A 21,084-nucleotide genomic window follows, 5' to 3' on the forward strand; every position below is an offset into this window, starting at 1 on the left:
ACTTGCCCCATCCCTGGCAGTGTTCAAGGCCAGGTTGGATGGGGCTTGGAGCAACCTGGGATAGTGGGAGGTGGAACTGGATGAGGTGTAAGGTCCCTTCCAACCCAAACCACTCCATGATTCAATGATCACTGAGTTCAGCCGCTCCCCAGAACTACCCCATGTCCGCAGACTGCCACATTCACACCACTGTTAAATCTCCTCAGGGATGGGGACTCCACCACTGCCCTGGGCAGCTGTGGCACGGCCCTTTGCAGGAAGACTCTTCCAAATACCCCACCTAACCTCTTCTGGTGCTGCTTGAGGCCATGACCTCTCATCCTGTCCTCTATTACCTGGGAGCAGAGCCTGGCCCCCACCTGGCTCTACTCTCCCGTTATGGAGCCGTAGAGAGCGAGAAGGTCGCTCCTAACCGCACCTTTTCTCCAGGCTGAGCCCCCCGGCAGCTCCCTCAGCTGCTCCTGGTGCTCCAGACTCTTGGCCAGCTCTGTTCCCTTCTCCAGCCCTCAGTGCCCTTTCCGTGAGGAGGCCAAACGTGGCCCCGGCCCGGCAGTCCTCAGCAGGGCCCGGCGCAGGGCGCTCTCCCCTCCCTCAGCCCGCCGGGCTCCCCCAGCCCGCTCCCTCCGCCCTCCTCAGCCCGGAGGGCTCCCTCAGCCGGCTCCCTCCGCCCTCCTTCAGCCCGCTCCCCGCCGGGCTCCCCCAGCCCGCTCCGTGCCGCCCTCCCTCAGCCCGCTCCGTGCCGGGCTCCCGCAGCCCGCTCCCTCCGCCCTCCCTCAGCCCGCCGGGCTCCCCCAGCCCGCTCCCTCCGCCCTCCCCGCCTGAGTCAGCGCCGGCCCGGCCCTCACGGCGGCGGCTGCCGGGCGGGACGAGCTGGGACATGAAAGGTGCAACAGGCGCTGCCACGCCCGGGGCTGCGGGGAATCTCGTTTAACCCTTCCCTGCCCGCGGGGCCCCGGCGATGGGGCAGACAGCGAGCCACGGCTCCCGGCCCCGGGCCCCCTTTCGCGGCACCCCGAGGGACACGGGGAGCACGGGCCCGCCGCAGTGGGGAGGGCGCTGCCGCCGAGCCCTCCTGTCACCGCGGTGCCACTGCCCGGGAGCTGCTGCTCGTCTGTCCAAACAGACCCGGAGCACGAGAAGTGCCCGAGGAGCCCAGATCCCCCTTCCCGGGAGCCGCGGGGCTACGGCCGGGCTGGGCCCAGCGGCCGGGAGCCTGCCCGGGGCTGTGCTGGGGGCCATGTCCAGGGCCGGAACAGGACGGGGGCTGCGGCCCGGCCCTGCCCCCGCTCCCAGGCGCAGTCCCGAGCTGGTCTGACAGGCTCGGGGCAGACGGGAAAGGGAGAGGCCTCCGGCGGCTCAGGAATGCGCAGCCCTTATCTCTGGCTCCGTGCGCCTGGGGAGGGAACAGCTCTCCGGAGTTTGCCTTTCTCTCGCTCTTACTCACCCCCGCTCTGCCCTGGGTGGAGCCTCGCTCGCCTGGCTCCAGGTGAATCAGGTCGCAGGCACGTCCAAGTGAGCAGAGAGTGACCCACCAGCTGCCCCAGCTTACCTGGGAAGGTAGAGAAGGGTGGAGACCTCGTGGGTATCTGCATGGCCGCCTGAGCCAGAGAGGGACCCACCACCTGCCCGGCTGCCCTCGTAAGGTAGGAGAAGGGCAGATACCTCCTGGGGTACCTGTGTGGTTGTGTGAGGTGGAGGGCACGGGCTGGGGAGGGTTTATCCTGCCTCTCCGCACAGGGCTGAGCACCTGGCATTTGGGACAGGGAATTCCACAGGCAGTCCATGAGCAGGAGGTTGTTGCTTCTATGCAGGAAGGCTCCAGTGGCAGAAGCTCGCAGCCATGATGGCGAGAAGGGAGAGACAGGAGGAGACGAGAGAGGCAAGGGGGGGCGAGAGAATGTCCCAGCGCTGGCAGCTGGGACTGGGCATGGGGAAGGAACGGACCCAGAATGTCCCAAGTGCAGACAGCAGGGGTTGGTGATTGAGAGAAGGGACCTGGACGGCAAGGGACAAGGACCATTCCGTCCTCAGATCAAAACTGCTTACCAAACACTTCACACAATTCTGTCCCTTCCGCTTTGAGAAGTCCTAAGGAGCAGATATTCCCAAACTTGGCCTCATTCTTTGGGAAGAGTCTTGCAGCCTTAATGAGCTCCCCATAACAGAGCCCAAGCAGGCCTCCTCTTTGGACCAGGAAACACTGTAGGGATGTATGGTCAGGAGATTGGCACCCGGGGGTATGTGCAGTGAGGGCCAAGGTGTGCAGTGGGCAAGGAGCTGGGAAGCAACTCCCGAGGCCCCTGCATTCCACACACATGGATTGGGTGTGCAGCCGAATGCTGCCACGGCCCACGAGCTGACACAGTCATGCACGTACACGCAGGAGTGCAGACAGATGCGTGTGGACAGGCGTGCACAGGCACACGGGCTGGCACTTGCTGAGTTTTCCATAGGTGTGTGTGAGCCTGACAGACCTCAGCATTTGTGTGTGAGGAGAGGAAGGGGATGGTTCCGTGTTGCTCATTCTAAATTGGCCAAGGTCAATAGGGGTCAATTATGCATCTTGCCTGGCCTGAGGATTGGGTTCTCCATCTCCTAGAACAGTTAGAAAGGGAAAGTCACCTGTGAAGGAACAGAAGTACTGATCACATCCTTCTGCTGGCTGAAAACATCTAATTTGTGGAAGCTGCAATAAGCTCAGCTGCAAGAGAGGCCAAAAATAGGTCCATAAAAGCAAACTACCCCCAAACCAGAGCAGTGACAGTGACAGCAGTGCTGAACATCAGTTCCCAGTTCCTTGTGCATATGTTCTCCCTGGACCAGGAGGCAGGAGAGCACAGGGTGTCCCAACCCCCCTTAGATGGACACATGGGAGCTGCATTTTAGGGAAGGTGTTTTCATTTTGGTCTCACTCCCGTTTACCTGAGGGACTTTATAGTTGCATTTGAGGGGTAAAAAGAGAGTTGAATTTGCTGTGACCTGGCAATAGGAGTACTGTGAGCGGGGGGAAAATAATCTTGCTTTTCACCTGGTTTAGGGAATTTGCGTGCCAAAGGAAAAAGTTGTTGTTTCCCCCCATCCCTGGAAGTGTTCAGGCCAGGCTGGATGGGGCTGGGGGCAACCTGGTCTATTGGAAGGCGTCCCTGCCCTTGGCAAGGAGGTGAAACAAGATGGGTTTGAGGATCCTTTCCAACTCTAACCAGTCTCTGATTCTGAGATTCTATAAGCGTGGAAGTGTCTGTATGCTTGTTTCAGAGCAGGGTCGTGGCTCAGGACAGATTCACCCATGTTCTAGACATAATTTTTCTGGCAACCACAACTTTTCCAGGCAATGGAAATTAGCTCCAAACCCTGCAGGATTGGAGTTCTTTGCATTTTACAGTTACATGGGACACATCTGGACTGCTTATCTCACCCCATAAGTTGGACCTTTGTAGTCGTAACGAAGAGGAGATTGATGAGTGCATTTCTAAAAAACAGTGTGTGTGTGCGAAGTAGAAGTCCAGGGCAGCACATGGTTCTCCTTTTCCAAATTACAATTTGTCCTTTAAGTTCTCTGTTTTAGACTTCCTTATACTTGCTACCTTTTGAATAAATACCCAGGGAAAGGAATTGGCTGAAGGATAGTGAATGTGGCATGAGCATTGCAATGGTGGATGTGGTGTCTGGGGACGTGGGTTAGTGGTAGCCCTTGGCAGTGCTGAGAGAGCAGTTGGACTCAAGGGTCTCAGGGGGCTTTTTCAACCCAAAGGATTCAATGATATTCAGATAATCTGCTAAGAGATTTTGCACATAGGATGGCATTTCATTTCCAGTTGCTGTAAACATCAAGTTTTGTGCTGGTGACTCTCCACCTCTCTACCCTTGCTGCATGGGACAGTTAAGGCTGACCAGGTTCACAATCTGCCAGTGTGGGACACACTGTGGGACATGGTGTCTCAGTAAATAACCATTTCACAAAGAAAATTACAGCGTGTGATTCTTCTCCAACTTTTCCCTTCCTCTGGCCTGCAGAAGGATCCCCTGGATATTCTCAGTGTCTGGTCCACTTTTCGGATTCTCCAGCAAAGGATGTTCTGTGGGATCCCTTGCCCTAGTAAGTAGAGATGAGTAAGAGTCCAGTGAGTTGCAGACCAAGCTCCCAGTTCCACTCTGCCATGTGCCTGTGGCATTCAGGGCATTCACTACTCACGTGAGACACAGAAAGAGTTCTTGGAGCCATTATCAGGGTCAGCTGCCACAGGTATGAACATGGAAAGTGCAGCTGGGATGTCTGAAGACTCAGTGAAAAATCGATTAGTTGAAGCAGAAATATGATGGCCAAAACTTCTGAAGTGAAACTCCCAGCAGCAGGCAGAGGAACTGTCTTTTTCTTAATGATGACTGAGGTACACATAAGACCATCCAGAGTGAAGAAGGGGTGAAATTCTCTCAGATGATTAACATGGAGTGATCAGCTGTTCAGATGACTAAAGGAGAAGGTCTGGAAGCATTATATGGCATTGTAACAGGAACAACAAATTCTAGCCAGAAATTTGATAGTAACCCGGCTTTGAGCGTACTCCCTGAAGAGGATATTGAGAATTAGAGCATGGTAAGACTCAGCAGGAAATGCAGAGAGAAAAATGGAAAGAGAAAAAATAAGAATTAGGACTTGGCAGAGGTAGTTGTAGCTAAAAGAGTGTCTAATCCAAGTTATCACCCATATTTCACTGTCCTGTTCTGAGGAATGTGCCTGAGCCCTGCTTGGTGAGAAGAGCAGCTCATGGGGAGGTGTCCAGCATCCATTATCATGCAGCCATGGGATGGTCTGGGTTCAAAGGGACCTTTAAGGACCCATCCCCTGCCATGGACACCTTGCACTATCCCAGGTTGCTCCAAGCCCCATCCAGTGTGGCCTTGGACACTTCCAGGGATGGGGCAGCCACAGCTTCTCTGGGCAGCTTCTTCCTGGCCTCAGCTCTTGTACGATTCCATGGCCACGTGTTCTGGCCAAAATAGGAAATTCTGGGCTACACTTCAAAACTACATGTGCTGCACCCCTGTGAGACTGGCAGGATCCTTTTCAGCAGAAGTGCAGCCCTCAGGACGGAAAATGAGAAAGCAGCCTCTGGAGACAACGAGCATGTCCTGCTCTTCATACAGGTTCTTCCTCTGCAGCAAGATCAGAAGGCACTGGCTTGTCCTTCCATCACACAGTGCAGAATTAAAAACCCCACACCTTAAACCATATTCCAAGAGACAGGTCCCTTCCCAGATCATTTAGCAAGTACAACATTTTCTTGAGAGCAAGCTAACACTTTCCATGTCTCATTGTCACCATGTCTGCTCCAGTCATTTTCCCTCAGGCATTGCTGTCCTCTCCTAAACCCAACCCTCCCAGAACATCAGCAGTCTGTTTGCATAGGATCTTTCCTATTTTTTTTTTGAGGCCAAATATTTTCTTTTAATAACTGATTTGTAAACTTCGTGTATTGAGACATTTTGGAAACATGAATTTTTTTCACAGCCCACTGTAAGATAAGTCAGTGATGCCACTGAGTGTCAGGTCAGGTGAGGCCCATCACAGGGATCAAAAGGACCTTGATTCATTCTTGCCCATGGTTTGGAAGTCCTTCAGATGTTGATAGCACAGAGGGTTTGTGGCTGCCTGTGCAGAGTGTGGGCTACAGAATAGTCTGTGCTGCCTTCTTTCTAGGTGGTGTCTAGGGCAGTGAAAAGCTGAGGTGGTTAAGCCCAGAACTGTGTCTGTACTTGCACATAAGGGGTCCGGGGAACAGATCGGGTCTTCCCAGCCCTTTCCAGACTCCGGGATCCAGCCCTGCTTCCTCCCAGGCAGTTCCTTCCTGGGTGCTACAGGCCCGCGGCAGCCTCAGCCCCTGGGAGTGTCCCAAAGCAGTGGAGCAGGTCCAGCCAGGGAAGGGATCACCTGAGCGAGGCAGCCTGGGAACTGGCTGTGCAGGCAGAACACGTAACAACAAGCACTGGAGTCAGCAGCAGGGAGGCAGATGGAGCCAGCCCCAGGTGCTGAGGCATCAGCAGGGCTGGCACCAGGCACAGCAGATGAGAGAGAAAGGGAACACTGAGCCGGTTCCCTTTTGCTTAGACTGGGCAAACAGCGCCCTTGATTCACACCTGGCACAAAGGCTTGGGGAAAGGCAGGACCTTTTATTTATTTATTTTAATCTGCAGGGCTTTGTGGTGATCACAGCATGTCTGACTCTATGATTTCCTGCTGCTCTGTTAGGAAAAAGCAGTAAAAGTCTATTGAAATGGAACATAATATGGACAGGCACCAAATGCTGCCTAGGTCAACAGGTTTGTGTTTTTCCCAGTTTCTGCTCCTATAATGAATCGAGAGGTAAAAGGGTGGATTTTACCTCCAGCTTCATCTGTCAGTCACTTTTCCTTACATTAAATATTCCTTGTGGTTGAGTGTTTTTCAACGTGGAGGAATCTGCAAGCTGTGATCACTTCTTACTCTGCTCTTTATTAAAGGGGTCAGACAGCTTTTGAGAATCTCAAAACTGAATGCATGTGAGAGGTATCACAGGCAATAAAGTCACTCTCATTTATGCCAATGGGAACAGAGGCAGATCTCAGGCCAAGCTGAAAGAAAATTTTCCATGGAGACTCCCTTCTCACCCCTGCCTTGATCATAGCACAGGGATGTCTGGGACCTGCATGCTCCTTCCTTTCTGTTCTCTCCTTCTGATGGCTTTTGGCCACAGAGGGGAGTGACTCCACTGGGACTCCCCATGCACCGGTGCAGCAGAGCCAGCTCGGTGTCTTTGGCACAGCCCAGGCAGACGGGCGGAGGAGAACTGAGTCCTGCTTCTCATCAGCCCATTCTATCGGCCTTCATCTCCCACTTGTTGAGTTTCCAACAAGCTGCTTCGTGCTCTCCTTTATCCACTGCCCCCGAGCATGGGAGGAGTTACTGCAAATAGCGACAGAGCTGCTTTCTGTTCTCCAGCAGCCTCCTGCTGCAGAACCCAACCCAGATCAGTGAGTGAGGAGAGTGCCAGCAGTACTCATACCACCTTCTTTCTGTGGGGTTTCTTGGGGCTTCCTGTGCAGGGCCAGGAGTTTGATTTGATGGCCCTTGTGTGTCCCTTCCAACTCAGGAGATTCTCTGGTTTTTTCCACACTGTTCTGTGTACATGTCTGTGCTCATGCTTGTCCCAGCCATTGTATTAGGAGAAGGATTTCTTGGGGAAGAACTAAATTTTGCGGGTTTGGTTCTAAAGGTTCTGATCATGAGTGCTAATACTTCTAAATTTATGGACATAATTTCATGGTATGATCACTTAGGATAGCAGAGAAGTGCATGAAATGCCAAATAATGGTAACAGACTTGTGGAATGTATGAAGAAGTGACACTGTGACACATAGGAATGGGCTGGAACCTTGCTGCTCTGGAAACAGGCTGGGACAGCTAGGAGTGTTCAGCCTGGAGAAAGGAAAGCTCCAGAGACACCTTAGAGCCTCTTACAGTGCCTAAAGGGGCTCCAGGAGAGCTGGAGGGGGACTTGGACAAGGGCCTGGAGTAACAGGACAAGAGGGAATGGCTTCCCACTGCAAAAGGGCAGGGTTTAGATGGGATATTGAGCAGGAATCATGGAATATTTGGGTTGGAAGTATCTTAAATCTCATCCAGTCCCATACCCCTGCCATGGGCAGGGGCACCTTCCACTAGCCCAGGTTGCTCCAAGCCCCATCAGCTTGGCTTTGAACACTGCCAGGAACGGGGCAGCCACAGCTTCTCTGGGCAATAACCTGTGCCAGGGCCTCCCCACCCTCACAGGGAAGAGTGTGTCCCCAGTATCTGACTCATCTTCCTGTCAAAGTTGCCTCCCACCCTCTAGGTAAAGTCTAGTATAAAGAATTGACAGTTCCAAGCAGAATCTTGGTAGGATGGATTGTGACAGCCTAAGGGAGAATCTCGGAGTTAAAACTGTTGAGGTCTGAGCACTGAGGCTTTAGCAGGCCAATTTGTTAATGTCTGGGAGAAAAGTTAAGAGAATATTTGGCCAAACATGAGCATGTCTGTTGGAAGATGAATCCTATCCCGTATTTCTCAGGTATTATTATTTCCCATCACCTGTAAGGGGGTGCAGATAGACACATTATACATATGCTTTCGGTCACTGATCCTTGAGGAGTAATCCTGATTCTGAAGCTCGCAGATTTTGGCCCATTCCAGGTGCCTTGGGGCATATAAAGCACAGCAGGTGTGACAGCAGCCATGCAGAGACTCCTCAGCAGCAGCTGGAGGCCAGGCTAGGTACCTTCAGGCATCCCAGGTGACATGGAGCACCTCTGTGTGAACACCTCAATTGCTGCCCTGGCTATGGTTTGTTTGAACTTTATTTATAGTGACTTCCCCAGGACCTAAGGGCTCGGTGATGGGGAGAAGTAGATTGCCCCCCTTGCTGCCTAATTTACCTTCTGGAATTTTTCTTTCCTTGAAGCACCAGGGTCTTGGCTGCAGGATCAGTTGGGATGTTGACAGTGTGCTCAGTGGTCTGAAGAACATCTCAGGTCCTGTGTCGGTGTTTTCTGCTCAAAAAATCTAGCTTAAAACAATAGCTGGAATTTTTTCCCAGATCATATTGGCAGGGTGTAGCAGGATTCCTTTCCTCCTGTCTAATGCCGGGACAGTTCTCTCCCACTCTCCCTGGGAAGCTTTTCCTGATAAAATTGTGGCTATTGAAGGCATGGAGGACATTGGGGATGTGCCTGAACTTTCCTCTTCCCTTCTGGAGGTGCACTGCAGGGCTTTTGGACTAAGGGACTTCAGGGCCTTAGTTTTCCAATACTGTCATGGAAATGGAAGGAGGGATGTTCAGGGGTTCCCTGTGGCTGCACACATCTCACAGCTGCAGGTGCTGGGTTGACATGAGCTCATCTCCTCCTGTACCCACTGACAGTTCAGTGCCTGAGCTGTAACTGCACACAGAATATCTTATTACCCATCATAAAGAATATCTTGTTACCCGTTATAAAGACCCCCAAGTGAATTGCCACACCTTATTCTTTTTAGCATCCTTATTTCTGCTCCAAATCCTAATTACTTGCATCAGAAGATTTTTGTAAACTGAGACCAGAAATTAAAATAAAATTAAATTCCTAATTAGATAAAATAAACAAGTAAACAAGCATGTAAGTAAGTAAAATTCTCTATTAATCAGTAGTTACAGGCTGAAAATCTACATTTTAGGTATTTTCAATTTGTGGCTCAGTTTCTCTGACAGTTGTGATGGTTCAGAATTCCAGAAATACAGCATTTGTCTTTTCTGGGGTGAAAGAAGCTGCAGGAGATAGATTTTTGGCTCAACCAAGGAGCCAACCCCTGCTTCGACTTACAGAGTAAGCTGAGTTGGAAGGGGCCACAGGAATCATGGAGTCCAACTCCTGGCCCTGCACAGGACCATCCCCAAGAGTCCCAGCATGTGCCCAAGAGTATTGTCCAATTGTTTTTGAACTCTGCCAGGAAGCCCAGGCACCTTCTGGGTGAAGAACCTTTTTCTGATTCCAGCCTGACTCTCCCCTGATCCAGCTCGAGCTGCTCCCTTGAGTCCTGTCACTGATGACCACAGAGAAGAGATCAAATGTCTGCTCCTCCTCTTCCTGTCGTGAGGAGGTTGTGGAGTGCAGGGAGGTCTGCCCTCAGTCTCCTCCAGGTTGTTTCAGGTGCCCTGATCAAGGAGAATCCAGCCATCAGGGAAGAGTGCTAATAACTGATGTGTCCAGTCTCTTGTCCTCCTGAGAGGAAACCTGACGCTGTGTTCCCTGAAGTCCTGTTAAAAGGAACCAAGACTTAAAACATGGAATGCCCTACAAAATAACAAATAACAAGGCAACATAGCACAAGAAGTAACTCATCTGCTGTTTCCTGAGGCATGTGAACTGCTCCTCCACCAAATCCAGCCTTGCACTGGGATAATGGACACACTTGGAATGGATCAAAACTAGTTAAGAGAGAAGTGAAAAGATGGGAGTTTAGAAGTCAGTTCTGTCTTAGAAACCTCCCTCTGGCACACAAGTATCAGCCAGAAGTGGTATGTGATCGCTTCCATCTGATTTGGAGAGGAATTGCTTTCCAAACAGTGCATGATTTGATCCAGAACTGGAGAACCAGCCTTGCAGTCAGCAGTTTCATGACACCAAATCTGATGCAGAGCCTCAGAGCTCTGCCAGCTGCAGACAGGTGATCCCAGGAGCTGGAACAGAGCAAAACAAAATTTAAAAAAATCTGTGAACTAAGTGCAAAATCCATCTGAATTCAGCAAGATGGGCTGTAACAGGAGAAATTTTATTTATTCCTTTACCTGAACTCAGCTCACACTCACCAAAGTGACAGAAGGTCATAAATAACCTTTGGGGTTCCAGGTATTTTCTTCCTTTCTGCTTACCTGACAGGGAAGGATTTTGGAAGAATAATGAAATATCCAGAATTTTGTGTGTGTGTGTGTGTATGTATACCTATTTATTTATTTACTTACTTATATGTATAAACCAGCATTTTTCATGCAAACTGAGACTTCATCAACACAGTGTTGTTCTTGTTGCAACCCAGGGAATTAAAGGATGGCAACAATTAATGGAATCGTGGAAGCACAAGATGGTTTGGGTTGGAAGGGACCTTAAAGCTCCTCTTGTTCCACCCTGTGCCCTGGGCAAGGACACCTTCCAGCAGACCAGGTGGCTCCATGGAACACGTGCAGACCTGGGGCAGACACTTATGGGGACACAAAGACAACTTTGGGGTTCTGTTTCACAGTTCTGAGTCGTGGGTCTATTTTGGAGGAAATAACCCCTCACACACACAGAAAGTGCAGGGTTTTCCAGGCCTCCTCCAGACATCCCCTGATCATCCCTGCCAGGCCAGCAGCCCACCCCCTGAGCTGTGTTCAGTGGTACCAGGACACCTCCAGCTCCACATCCATGTCTCAGGAAAACCCATGAGCATCAGTTTGCTTTCACTTCAAATTTACTTCTTTGCTGGTACCATTTTCCCTGCTTAATTCACAAATATACTGAGCACCACAAAGACTTGGGGAACTCAAGGACTCCTCACTGTAAGAACTGGGAGCGGAGGCTGACCTCGATTTGGCTGCACCCTCCTGTCAGGGAGTTGCAGAACAATGAGGGAGGTGAGCACAGGTGTTTCCTGATGTCCTCTGAACCTACCAGCTGTGAGGTTCATTTTCTGCCCATTTAGTCCTTGTGCTTGCAGCAGAGATGCCCTGGTCACAGTTTGTAGATGTCTTCCCTAGACTGAGGAATCAAGAGTTCAGGCATAAACCACCCATTTTTGGGATGGGAGAAATAAAATATCCTTACCCCCAGCCCACTCCAACTGTGAGTCCTCCTGAACCTGTGTAGTGTTGCTGTTTTCTGTGGTCCTACCAAGTAACAGTCAGTATTACCTGATGCTTATTTAAAGCTCCGTCTTCTCCTTCTTCATTTATAACTGTAGTGAAAGAATTACATTAATCAATATAAAATTACTTTGCCACTTTACCAGCATGACATTTCCTCTGCTGTCCTTGATTGTCCAGCAGTACCAAAGGGTTCTTCTGATGTTTCTTCTATTCAATATTGCAGTTGGTCCTTTGTCTCTCACGCTCCCATCTCTGAGCACTGTGAGCAGTTTGCTGTGGGACCACTGCCCCCTTTGTGGGTTATATCTGGATGAGCTGGATATGTTGTTCTTCTATCCAAGATTAGTGGAACATGGAGCAAGTCTTTAAAATGACATGACCCTGCTGAAATAGTTTAAAGCAGGAACATAGGTGACTTGAGCATCCTAAAATCAGAGAACCCCCAGGATGGTCTGAGGGGGAAGAGACCTTAAAGACTATTTTGTTCCTCAACCCTGCAATGGGAAGGGGCACCTTCCACCAGAGATACATACTGGAGTGCTCTGTAGATTTTTTTCTCTTATACAGAGAAAAAAAAAAAAAAAGACAGAATTAGAGTGGGAAGATAAATGCAGACAATTCAGACTGTAATGGCAGCTTCATGTGTGGACTATAAAGATGATTATCTGTTGCAGTACATCACATGGGGACCTGTTGGATTTTCCTATCCTTGTATTAACACTATAATTTTTCCTATTGTATCATGCAGCTTTACCAGGAGTTTGGAGCAGGAGTAACTAGTGGGAGGTTGAGGTAGGAGTAACACAGTGCTGCTGTGTGCTTGGCAGGTGGTGGGATAAGAACTTGAAACTAGTTTATCCTTACAGCTCTTAGTGCATGATAGTCTGAGTCTGAAGTCTTTATCTTCCTCCCAGTCCATGGCAATCCCTCCCATTTTGGAAGCAGAAGTGTTGGATGGCGACAACAGCAGCCACCCTCACTTTCTGTACTCACTCTCAGTAATGTAACTGAGCAGGAGTCACTCTTTTGGGGATCGTGAGAGGTCTCTGCTGGCACCTCAGTGGTGGGGTGCGAGAAAAAAACATTCCAGCATTGACATTAATTCAGAGTCTAAAGCCAAAGTGCTTTGAGCAATTTGTGGATCCATCAGATATTACTGGTGTGGCACAAGCAGCTTTTCTTTCAAAAATGGGTTAAAATCAGATTTGTCTCTAGTCTCAAATAGTTGTCCCCTATAGACAATTATCAAATATTGCATTTGAGCCCCTTCAGCTCTGTTTTTTTCTCAGCATGAAGTGACTGAAGAAATGATCACATCCTTGTTTTTAATTTCTTCATTCATCTGATAAAGACTCTTCTGCCTTCTGACTGTGTTACACCAGAAGGACACCCCCAAACTCAGCTGCAGCCATGCACCACCTGCTTCTGTTCACATGCTGAGGTGGTTGTAGCACCCAATTCATACGGGTCCAGAGGGTGCCCTTGTGTTCAGGCAGACCCTTTTGGTTTAGGACCGCATTAGTAAATAACTTCTGTAGCATTTGGAAATTCATTTTAATGGACTGTAGATAATAACCACCTACGGCTTTGATCTTGACTTTAAAACAAATGATAAATTGAAGCTTAGCAATCATCTACCTAAAAGAGAAAGTTGGTCATTCTGTTGGATGCATTTCTCTTGCTTATCCCAGGGCTGCCTGGTTGATTTGTTCCTTATTTTGGCCCAAAACAATTAACTGTGTGAAGGTAATGGTTAAGTGACTCACACCTCTGCCTAATTTTAGGCTCCCGTGCCTTTGGATTGAACTTTCTCCGGCATTGCTCCATGGTCTTTTAATCTCTGCCTTTGCTCTGTGAGGAAGATGTGTTGCTGTCGTGACACCAGTCTCATGGATGTGTTTTCTTTCCCTCCAGCTTTCCCTTCCCTGATGGCTCGTCGATCCCAGAGCTCCTCACAGGGGGACAACCCCCTCGACCCCAACTACCTTCCCCCCCACTACAAGGAGTATTACCGTCTGGCCCTGGATGTGCTCACAGAGGAGGGCAAGGAGAGTTACCAGCGCTTCCTGGCCGAGGAGGCGGCCCCCGACTTCCTCTGTGGCTCTGAGGTGGATCACATCATCCAGAACCTCCAGAAGCCACAGTACGCCAGCCAGGAGGGCAGCACAGACACCGCGGGGGACAATGACATGGACGGATCCTCTGGGACTTACTGGCCCATGAACTCAGACCTTGCTATTCCTGAGCTTGACCTGGGCTGGCCGATGGTCTTTGGGTTCAGGGGAACAGAGGTGACAACACTGGTGCAGCCACCCCCACCAGACAACCCCAGCATTAAGGAGGAGGCTCGCAGGATGATCCGAGCAGCTCAGCAGGTGAGACAGGGAGACGCCAGCTAGAGCAGAGGTAAAATCACACATGTACCAGAGAAGCATCAGAATAGAGAATCGTAAGGCAGTGCTTTGGGTCAGAGGGACCTTAAAGCTCATCCAGTTCCACCCCACCTTGCCATGGGCAGGAACACCTTCCACTATCCCAGGTTGCTCCAAGCCCATCCAACCTGGCCTTGGACACTTCCAGGATGGGGCAGCCACAGCTTCTCAGGGCACACTGTACCCTGGCCTTATCCTCCTCACAGGGAAAATTTCCTCCCAATATCTCATCTTCCCACCTCTCTCATCTTCTCATATGTCCTCTGGCAGTGTAAAGCCACTCCCCCTTGTTTTGTCACTCCAGGCCCTTGTCCAGAGTCCCTGCTGAGCTCTCTTGGAGCCGCTTTAGGCACTGGAAGGGGCTGTAAGATTTTCCTGGAGCCTTCTTTTCTCCAGGCTGAGCAACATCAGGTTCTCTGGCAATTCCCTTAACTTTGCTTCCAGAACCTGACAAAGGAGCAGGATGATTCAAATCCACCACTGACTGCACCAAAGCTTGTCTGCTCTGCTGCCATGGCACAGTGTCCTAGGCCATGCTAAAATACACCAAGAGTTCTCACAGAATCCCAAAACATTAGAGATTGGAAGGGGCCTCTGGAGCTGATCCTGTCCACCTCCCTGCTCAGAGGAGGTCGATTAGAGAGGGTCACTCAGGATGTGTCATTGAGCATCTCCAGGGGTGGAGACTAAACCTTTCTGGACAGCCTGTTCCCATGTTGATAGTCTCCTTACAGTCCCAAAGGCTTTTCTGTAACTGATCTGTAATTTCCTGTGTTTCAGTTTGTGTCTTGTCCTCTCCCTGAGCACCACTGAGAAGAGTTTGGCTCCTTCTTCCTTACGCCCTTTCCATCAAGTATTTATACTCAGGTTGCTGGGAAGGACAGGAGGGTAGACCTGTGAAGCTGCTTCCCATATTATCAACACATGGATGCCACTGAACAGTGGCTGCCTGAGTGCTGGCCAGGAAGTTACCTAAAAATGGCACGTGGATGTTGGAGTGGGGGGACCAGCTCCATACACCACCCAGTGTGATTACATGGCCAAAACATTCATGAAATCATTGGATTGATGAGTCAGGAAACACCAAGGAGGTTTCCTCTCACCTGCTTACACAGAACATGCACCTTCCTGGGCAGAAATTCTCTTTCCAGTTCGGAGCCCACAGTGCTTAATGGAACCTTTAATTGGGCTGTTTCCTGTTTCAAAAGGAAGCTGAGATGAGGACAGTGCAGCTTTTGGGTGTGAGAAGCTGGGAAACATGGTTGGTCAGGGCCAGCACAGGTGGGTGACATGTCCCTGCGTCCCTTCCCCAGGTGGTGGCAATTGTGATGGACGTTTTCACGGATGTGGATCTGCTGTTTGAGGTGCTGGATGCTGCTTCTCGCCGAGTGCCTGTCTACATCCTGCTGGATGAAATGAACTCTCAGCTTTTCCTCGACACAGCTGCCAAGTGCAGAGTCAACCTGAACTACGTGGAGGTGAGCAAAGACCTGCCCTACCTGATTCATGTCCTAAGGGGGTGTGTCCTGTGACACAGAGTATGGCAGGAAACACCTGAGAAAGGGGAGAATGGGCCGTAGCCTGGTGAAAGATGAGTGTGAAGAAAGTGAGGAGAGCTGCCATGACTTAGGGTGAAGGCTGAAGATGAGCTGAGAAAGGTGTTTGTACATCAGAGTGTCTGCAGGCAGAACCACTGCAGCTGGAAGATAATCCAGAGGCAGGATGGAGGTTAAAAGGAAACAGGGAAGGAGGGGCAGGGGAGGGAATGAGGGTCCCATCTGAGTCAGTGCCTTTCTGGTTTGCAGTTCCTGAGGGTGAGGACAGTGTCTGGCCCAACCTACTACTGCCGCACGGGGATGTCCTTCAAGGGGCACCTGAAGGAGAAGTTCCTGCTGGTGGACTGCATGGTGGTGCTGAGTGGCAACTACAGGTGAGGAGCCCTGTCCAGTTTGGGGAGAGACACTCAGGTGCTTTATGCAAGGGGCTGGCTGCAGAGGAGCTCAGCTCCCATCTGACCTATTCCAGGGAGAATTTGCCATAGCGTGAGGAGTTTAAGATTTGCGTCTTAGTCTGGACCAAATGAACTTTGGTCATAGAATCATCAAATCACAGCATGGTTTGTGTGGAAGGGACTTTAAAGCTCATCTTGCTCCACTCCCACAGCCCCACATGGGCAGGGACACTTTACACTATCCCAGGTTGCTCCAAGCCCCATCCAAACCTGGCCTTGGACACTTCCAGGGATGGGCAGGCACAGCTTCTCTGGGCAACAGAGGTGGATGGTTTTGTGATGGGTGGTTTTAGTTAGGATTGACATCAGCCATTAACACATTACCATCCTTTTGGGAATAACAATCTTACCAGGCTAAGGGGTTCATTTTTGGCAAAAATAAATGTTTTTGCTGAGTTGCAGTATAGGAATTTCTTTTTCACTTATTAAAAGGGTGATGGGATACATACCTGTCATGCTTTAAGAATGTAATCATAGAATCACAGAATGGTTTGGGTTGGACAGATCTAAAACTCATATGGTTTCTCCCCCTGCTTGTTGGCAGGGACACCTTCTAGGCCAGGTTGCTCAAAGCCTGCCACGAGTTGCTTCTTGTGGTGGAAGATAAGCAAATAGAATTAAGGGTATTTTAAAACACAGTATATGAAAAAAAAATTGTAAGAATCTGATTAAAGTGCACATTCCTTGATAATAAGATTACACCTTGTTGTTGTTTTTTTCTGATGTTTGAAAAGAATTACTCACATTTGTTAGCTGTACCAAACAACTAGCTGTTCCAATTGGATCATATTTTGTTTATGAGAGCATCAAGTTAACTGCTCAGGACTACTTCTGCCACATTCCCATGTGCTTTGGGCTTTCAAATATTGTATCATTTCTGAAGTGGGAAGTTGTGGAAGTGTTCAAGATGAGGCTCAACAAAGCTTGGAGCAACCTGGGCTAGTGGAAGGTGTCCTTGCACATGGCAGAGAAGATGAAACAAAGTGTGATGGTCCCTTACAACCCAAGCCAGTCTGGGATTCTGAGAGAGGCTGGTGGATTGGTAAAGCAGAATTCTGGCACTTCCACATGAATATCAGGGACAAAAATTTTGCTCACTGAAGGGCATTGAGTATACATTTTTTGGGAAAAGTACTCCATTTTGCAGTGGAGGTAGATACACCAAGAAGTCCTTGAGCCCAAACAATCCCAAACCAAGCTTCCTTCACATTAAGAATTAAAAAATCTATGGAAAAAAAAAGACAGTAATTCTAAGAGTTTTGGTTAAGCCCAGCAGGCAGCCAAGCCTCACAAAGGTGTCCCTCATGATTCCCAGCAGATGTGGTAGAGAACTGTAAAGGTGAGAACACTCCTGGGTTGTGATACAGTTTTAACAGTTACAGCAAACCTGCACACACAGGCAAGACAAAATCAGGGATCCCTTCCCTGCTTCCCATCAGTCAGCAGATGGGGAAAAAAAAAAAAGCAGAGCTTGACTTGGGAAGATGAACACTGTAACACTGAACGTGTTCCTCCCTCATTTCCAGCCCAGCTCCTTCTCTTCAGTCCCCCTCAAATTGTGCGAGTGGAAGGGTTGTGCCACCCCAGGAGTAAGATCTTGTGTTTGTCTTTCCAGAGGTTCTTGTTGGCACACCTCCCCACCCTTTGGGGCCCCCTGACTGGTGTCACCAGCCAGGTGCTGAGGGTACACACTGACTGTTGTCCAGGTCATTTCTGACAGTGTTAAAGACAGGAACATCTACTTCACATAAGGATTATCATCAGCTCTCACTCTGGGTGACACGACTGACTGGCTTTTTGGAACGGAAATATTTATTGCCTTGTAAAATTCTCTGCAAAGATGTGATCCCAAATCAATCAAGCTGTTAATTTTGGGAACAGTCATGTGTAACAAGTAGCTGCAGGGGAATTTTCTGCCACCACCAGAAAATGTAGAATTTGCTTCATGTGAGCAAATATTTAAATGAAAACAGCTGAGTTACTTGATGGTCACACCCTCCATCACTTCTGTTCTCTCTGCAGCTTCATGTGGTCCTTTGAGAAGATTCACAGGAGCATTGCACACATCTTCCAGGGTGAGCTGGTGGCCAGCTTTGATGAAGAATTCCGCATTTTGTTTGCACAGTCGGAACCTCTCGTTCCTCCAGCCAACCTCCTGGCAAAGGCAGAGAACACGTTTGCCATGGCTCCCTTTGGCAGTAACATGCCTTTCTTTCCCAAAAAAGGCCCCCTGATGTTCCAGAGGGATGAGAGTCTCTTCCCCTCCTTCATGGACAGGGTGGATCCGGACAGGTACTTCCTCTCCAATTTTCGACGGGATGACATGCTGCGGCACACCGTGGAGGGCTCAGCCTTGCGGATGTATAAAAAGGTGGAAATGGAGAATTCCCAGATGGATCCAGTCAGGGGTTTTCTCCGTTCCAAGCAGCTGGAGGTGGATGCTTTTAAGAGACACAGTTTTGCAGAAGGAACGTTTGAAAATTTTGCTTCTGCCAAGCAGTACGCACGGCAGATGTTCATGAACAACATGGATGAGTTCAAAATCCAATCCAGTCATTTCCAGAAGGACCAGTTCTACCAGTACCAGTTTGAACATCCCCATCTTTCTGGCAGACCTCAGGGATTCTTGAGAGGATTCGAGGGGGGAGGCCGGGATTCAATGAACTGGAAGACTATGGAGAGGGACCCCGATACCCTGAACTGGAGCCCAGTTTCCAACAGGAGGGTTTCCCCTTACGGCTGGATTACGTGCCCTCAAATTCTTCCAGGGAGGTGAGACATGGCTCTGACCAGCTGAACCCTGCGGGCAATGGCCCCATGGGAATGATGTTACGGAGGCAGAATATAGGACAGAAATTCATTTGCCAGACTTCTCCCACGCAGAAGCAGAGCCTGGAGCAGCGCCTGTTCCTGCAGGACAAGGATGAAGACCAGGATGACGACAAGAACACGCAGGAAAACAGAACAGGGCTACGGAACTGGAGGATTTCTTTCGTACCTCAGTGCGTACCAGTCTGAACCAGATGAAGGGCTCCCGATGCCGATGGAGTCCGAGGCATACAACGATGCTCTTGGGGAGCCCCTCACAAAGCACCCCACTGACCTTGTTCCAGCATTCAAACCCCCCACACCCTTCAGTAGCAAGCCACTGGGAATTGACAGTGCCAAGGAATCTGCAGATCCTGACAGACCAGGAGAAGAAACCTCAATAATGAAACCAGATGCCTTCAGGTCCAGGATAAATCCCTTGATCCAGAGGAGCTCCAGGCTCAGGTCCTCTCTGATTTTCAGTGCTGCAAAGTTAGATCAGCCCAACACTACGATAGAAAAGGTGCAGATGATCCAAAAAGAGCAAATGTCCAGTGAGTTAACAAAGGACAATGAAACCATCAAGACGGCTGCCTCCTCCAAAGTGGCCGAGCTGCTGGAGAAGTACAAAGCTGTGGGCAAGGACATGGAACGGGGCACAGTCACCCACACCAAAGCTGTTTCGGGTTACCTACAGGAGGAATCACAGAATACAGAGAAGAAATGTACCAAATCTGTGCAGTATAAGATTCTGGAGAGCAGGGTGCTGGACTCCAAAGACTCTTGCAGTACTTACAAAATGCATGGAGAGTTGGACAGAGCATTTGGAATGGCCTCATCCACCCCCCAGCTTGGGGATGGGTTGAGTAAAGATCCCCTGGCACATCTTGGCACAAAGGTGGACAAGCTGTCATCCCGATTTTACCCCATCGAGAACAAACCTCCTCTTCCAGAGAAGGAGAGCCTGATATTTGTAGGAGACACTCAGAAATTGGCTCTTCCAGAGAAGAAGGACAGAGTGACCTTCAGAGAAGACTCTCCAAAATTAGTCAACACAGAAATGAAGAAACCACAGGTTAGGACAGGCACTACATCCTCAGTTCTAGAAAGCCTGTCTAGAAGTCCAGGCTCTGACAGCTCTCTCAACAAATCTGAGGAAGACTGTTCAAAACAAGAGCAAAATCCCATGGAGTTTTTAAGAAAAGGCTCACTGCGGCTGAAGCAGCTTTTGAACCCAAAAGGTGAAAAGAAACTGGAGGAGGAGCCTGCTTCTGAGAGTGGGAAATGTGACAAGCAGGCAGTGGTGCTCAAACGATCATCCATAGGGGACTGCCAAGAAGCAATGGAGGAAGAAAAAACCCACAAATTTGCAGCACCGCTCCCCCCCAAGAGCAGCCAGACAACACAAGGGAGGTTCCCTTCCTCCACAGCCAACATCCTGTACAGCAGCAACCTGCGTGACGACACCAAGGTGATCCTGGAGCAGATCTCTGCCAACAGCCAGAAGAACAGAGCCGAGCTGGCCAAGCAGCTGCCATCCACCAGCAACCCTGACCTCTCCAGGTCGACCACAAGCTTGGAAAGAAAAGGGGAAAAGGAGAAAAGCTGCAACATCCACAGGTCTGAGAGCTTTGGGAGCCAGAAACGGAACTTCCAGCGGCAGCCGTCAGAGGACAGAGACACCCTCCTGAAAAAGATGGAGAACATGCGGAAGGAGAAGCGAGTCTACAGCAGGTTTGAGGTGTTCTGCAAGAAGGATGAACACACGACTCCCAGTGAAGAGGAGTATGACACAGATGCCAAAGACAAAAAAATGGGGAAAATTCATGCCCAAAATCCTGGGGACCTTCAAGACCAAAAAATGATCCTAGAAATCCTATTTAATTGCATTTAATCACTGACTGTCACAGGGAAATGTGGAAGAAAACTTGTCTATGATGGCTACAAACCCCAGTGGCAATGCTCTTTTTGGTTAGTGAGCAGAAGTGTATCCAGCATGAGCCTCCCACGGCACAGTTTGCTCAATAAAGTCAGGTGGTATCAAACAACCTTATCACAGTATGTTCCAAATAAAACAATTAAAATGACAACATGCTTAAAAAACAAGTCTCTGTTACTCTACAAACTAAGTGATAGTCTCTGTTAAACTCAAGGAATATTTTCAGCAGACAAAAGCATTCAAATATCAGGGGAAAAAAAATAGAAAATTCCATACTTGAGTTTGGGCCAGAAAAGATAAATACACACACAGGTATTAACTGGAAAAAGTATTTAAAGCTCAGTGAATTTTCTCAGGTGAAGTTACTATTTTTCTGTATCTTACAATGAATCAGACACAGGAGGCACCTTTTTGAAGGTTTACATACAAAAACAAACAAAAAATTAAAAAAAGGTTGTAATCAATGTCTTGGCCTAACCTGTGGTTCTGATCTTCTCCAGCAGC

The 21,084-nt window shown here is 49.4% G+C and overlaps 1 protein-coding gene across 1 annotated transcript; it reads left to right on the plus strand.

The window, feature by feature from the left end:
• The first annotated feature begins 11,137 nt into the window (after positions 1-11,137).
• Positions 11,138-20,731, plus strand: FAM83H (family with sequence similarity 83 member H). Its single transcript, XM_066337766.1, is given in 8 exon segments — positions 11,138-11,159; positions 13,305-13,765; positions 15,136-15,300; positions 15,628-15,752; positions 17,856-18,454; positions 18,457-18,824; positions 18,826-20,457; positions 20,459-20,731. Coding segments are annotated over 7 exon segments (3,384 nt in total). The 5' UTR covers positions 11,138-11,159; positions 13,305-13,318; the 3' UTR covers positions 20,507-20,731.
• The last annotated feature ends 353 nt before the right edge of the window (positions 20,732-21,084 follow it).

This window comes from Sylvia atricapilla, chromosome 1, assembly GCF_009819655.1.
Source record: "Sylvia atricapilla isolate bSylAtr1 chromosome 1, bSylAtr1.pri, whole genome shotgun sequence".
NCBI classification, from domain to species: domain Eukaryota; kingdom Metazoa; phylum Chordata; class Aves; order Passeriformes; family Sylviidae; genus Sylvia; species Sylvia atricapilla.